The sequence below is a fragment of the Ciona intestinalis genome, unplaced genomic scaffold, assembly GCF_000224145.3.
Source record: "Ciona intestinalis unplaced genomic scaffold, KH HT000512.1, whole genome shotgun sequence".
NCBI lineage: Eukaryota > Metazoa > Chordata > Ascidiacea > Phlebobranchia > Cionidae > Ciona > Ciona intestinalis.
This window is the reverse complement of record NW_004190833.1, coordinates 2151-4195: the sequence shown is the minus strand read 5'-3', so window position 1 is coordinate 4195 and position 2045 is coordinate 2151. Positions and strand designations below refer to the sequence as shown.

Below are 2045 nucleotides of genomic sequence, written 5' to 3'. Positions count from 1 at the left end.
AACCAGGACGATTCAAACTTTGACTTTTATTTGAGCGCTCTCTATCTTATTATGCGCGTTCTATTGTAGCATAGGCATTGCGCATTTGAGATTTAACCTATATACCATTTTAGAAAATGATGAAACATGGGCAGCAGGAAAATGACCGTGATAGAATATCCAGTACGAAACGTTAGAGACAGAAATATAGACAGCAGCCAATAAAAGTGCGACCGTATAGAGCAATGTAATGTATTTGTGAAACGACTGAAAAGTAAACGACAACTTTATTGGACAGTTGTTAGGTTTTCACCGACAGATAATGCCGCTGCCCTTGCAAAAGGCTTCAAACTGGTTTTAGTGCGAAATAAATCATTTGATCTTTGGCAACGTAGCAATCGGTGAAATGTCCTTCTGAATTCGGGGCTACACATTGCATAGCATGCTGGGTTTATGGTGGAGTTGAGATAACAGAGCCAGTAACTCAACTTCCACAAGATATCGTTCACGCAACCATCTTCCCCGCATACAGTGGAAATAACAACCAGAATATTATAAGGTGCCCATGTTATAATAAACACCACCATAATACATAAAAGCATTCTTGCTGCTTTGTTCTCTCGAGCTGACATGTTGCGAACGTTCTGTCGAGTTGCATTTAACAAACTTGCGGTAGTTTCCGATAACCGGAAACTTGATTTGCTTTTTTCGATCGTGATCTCGTCTTTGTGGGGCTCTTGCCCTAAATGATCAAAAGACGAGGTCTCCACTTTAATCACAGCTAACGGCGGTTGAATTTTCGAACCATTCTCTTTGTTCTGTAATTCAAATTTACTTTTTTAAAAGGTTTCTATTTTAAGCCATAAGTTATAAACTTTGATAAAAAAACGGAAGTCATATTATTTAAATTTTAAAGCAACGAAAAGTCAAGAATAAACAGCACATCCACATTCGTTCAAACACCCTCTCCAATCTTGTATGTAAACCAAAGTAAAGCAATAAAAACAGAATATTTTTAAAGGTAAATAAATGTACACTAACGTGTTCGTCTTCTTCTAATGTATTGTTTTGATTTCTTCTCATTTTCCAAACCTTTACCCCTTGTGTATTTCTCTCTTTAATTCGATCAGACATGGCGCTACTCCGAGTACCTTGGGGGAATATTTAATTATATTATATCACCCGTACAGTGAATTATTTACAAGGAATGTATTAAAACGTCGTTATCAGTTATAATATATAGTAGTTAGGAGTAAGATGGAGCATGTTTTCATTCACTTTTATTATCCCATTTGGTGGTAAACAAATTTCACCAACTTTATGAACAGTGCTCTGGATTAAACACCGTGTGCATGTTTTTTCCAAGACAACAAATTTGTGTTTTGTTTAGAATGACTGTTAATTTGGACAGTCAATTAGTGACCGCTGAGTTAAACGTCTTGAAAAAGACAATAAGTCGAACTTTGGTACCATCGGTCTTCGAGCCAAGTATAAGTTATAGTCGGCTTGGTTAAAACGGATTATTTTTCATACTCGAAAAAGGATATTCACAGAATCAAATAACTGTATCCTCAAGACTATAAAATAACGTTGTTCATTAAAACGCGATCAGGAAATATGGGATATTATTTGCTAATGCTGTTCATCTTACCCCAAAGTATTACCTACATGTCACAACTCACCGTTCAAAGTTTTGTTCACAGAATATTGACCGATGTTTTTCTCATTAGTTGACTTTCGTATTCGAAATGTGTTTGCATACTTTCGGTGCTCAACATTCACTCGGTTGATATACCAGCTTAATATACTCATAACAAGCACTGGCACATAGAAGGCAGCCATTGCCGTCCCTATTGCTACAGCGGGGCTTGCTAAGATGAAGCGAATGTAACATTTCTTGTTCTGTACATTGCGACCACCTGTAAGAAAATTCGTTGATTTAGTTAAAAAGCAGATTGAAATAAAACGTTTTATTTTTGGGTGTTTTATAAATACAAAATGAAACTATGTATCGGAGTATTAACTAAAAAATATGAACAGAAAGTATCATGTTCCAACAGAGAGGT

At 36.0% G+C, this 2045-nt stretch overlaps 1 protein-coding gene across 1 annotated transcript; it reads right to left on the bottom strand.

Moving 5' to 3' along the window:
* Window positions 1-266: 266 nt before the first annotated feature.
* LOC101243522 (muscarinic acetylcholine receptor M2-like) lies at window positions 267-1980 on the bottom strand. Its single transcript, XM_004227373.2, has 3 exons — window positions 1662-1980; window positions 1021-1130; window positions 267-797 (listed from the first exon to the last, which is right to left on the bottom strand). The coding sequence occupies exons 1-3, from the start codon at window positions 1819-1821 to the stop codon at window positions 267-269; spliced, it is 801 nt and encodes a 266-aa protein (XP_004227421.2). The 5' UTR covers window positions 1822-1980.
* Window positions 1981-2045: the final 65 nt, after the last annotated feature.

Excerpts from the sequence above, each read along its gene's own strand:
- LOC101243522 (XM_004227373.2), bottom strand. The coding sequence starts at position 1,821 with ATGGCTGCCTTCTATGTGCCAGTGCTTGTTATGAGTATATTAAGCTGG. Across the intron at positions 1,131-1,661 it reads TGTGAACAAAACTTTGAACG|GTACTCGGAGTAGCGCCATG; the intron begins GTGAGTTGTGAC and ends TATTCCCCCAAG. Across the intron at positions 798-1,020 it reads CATTAGAAGAAGACGAACAC|AACAAAGAGAATGGTTCGAA; the intron begins GTTAGTGTACAT and ends TTTGAATTACAG.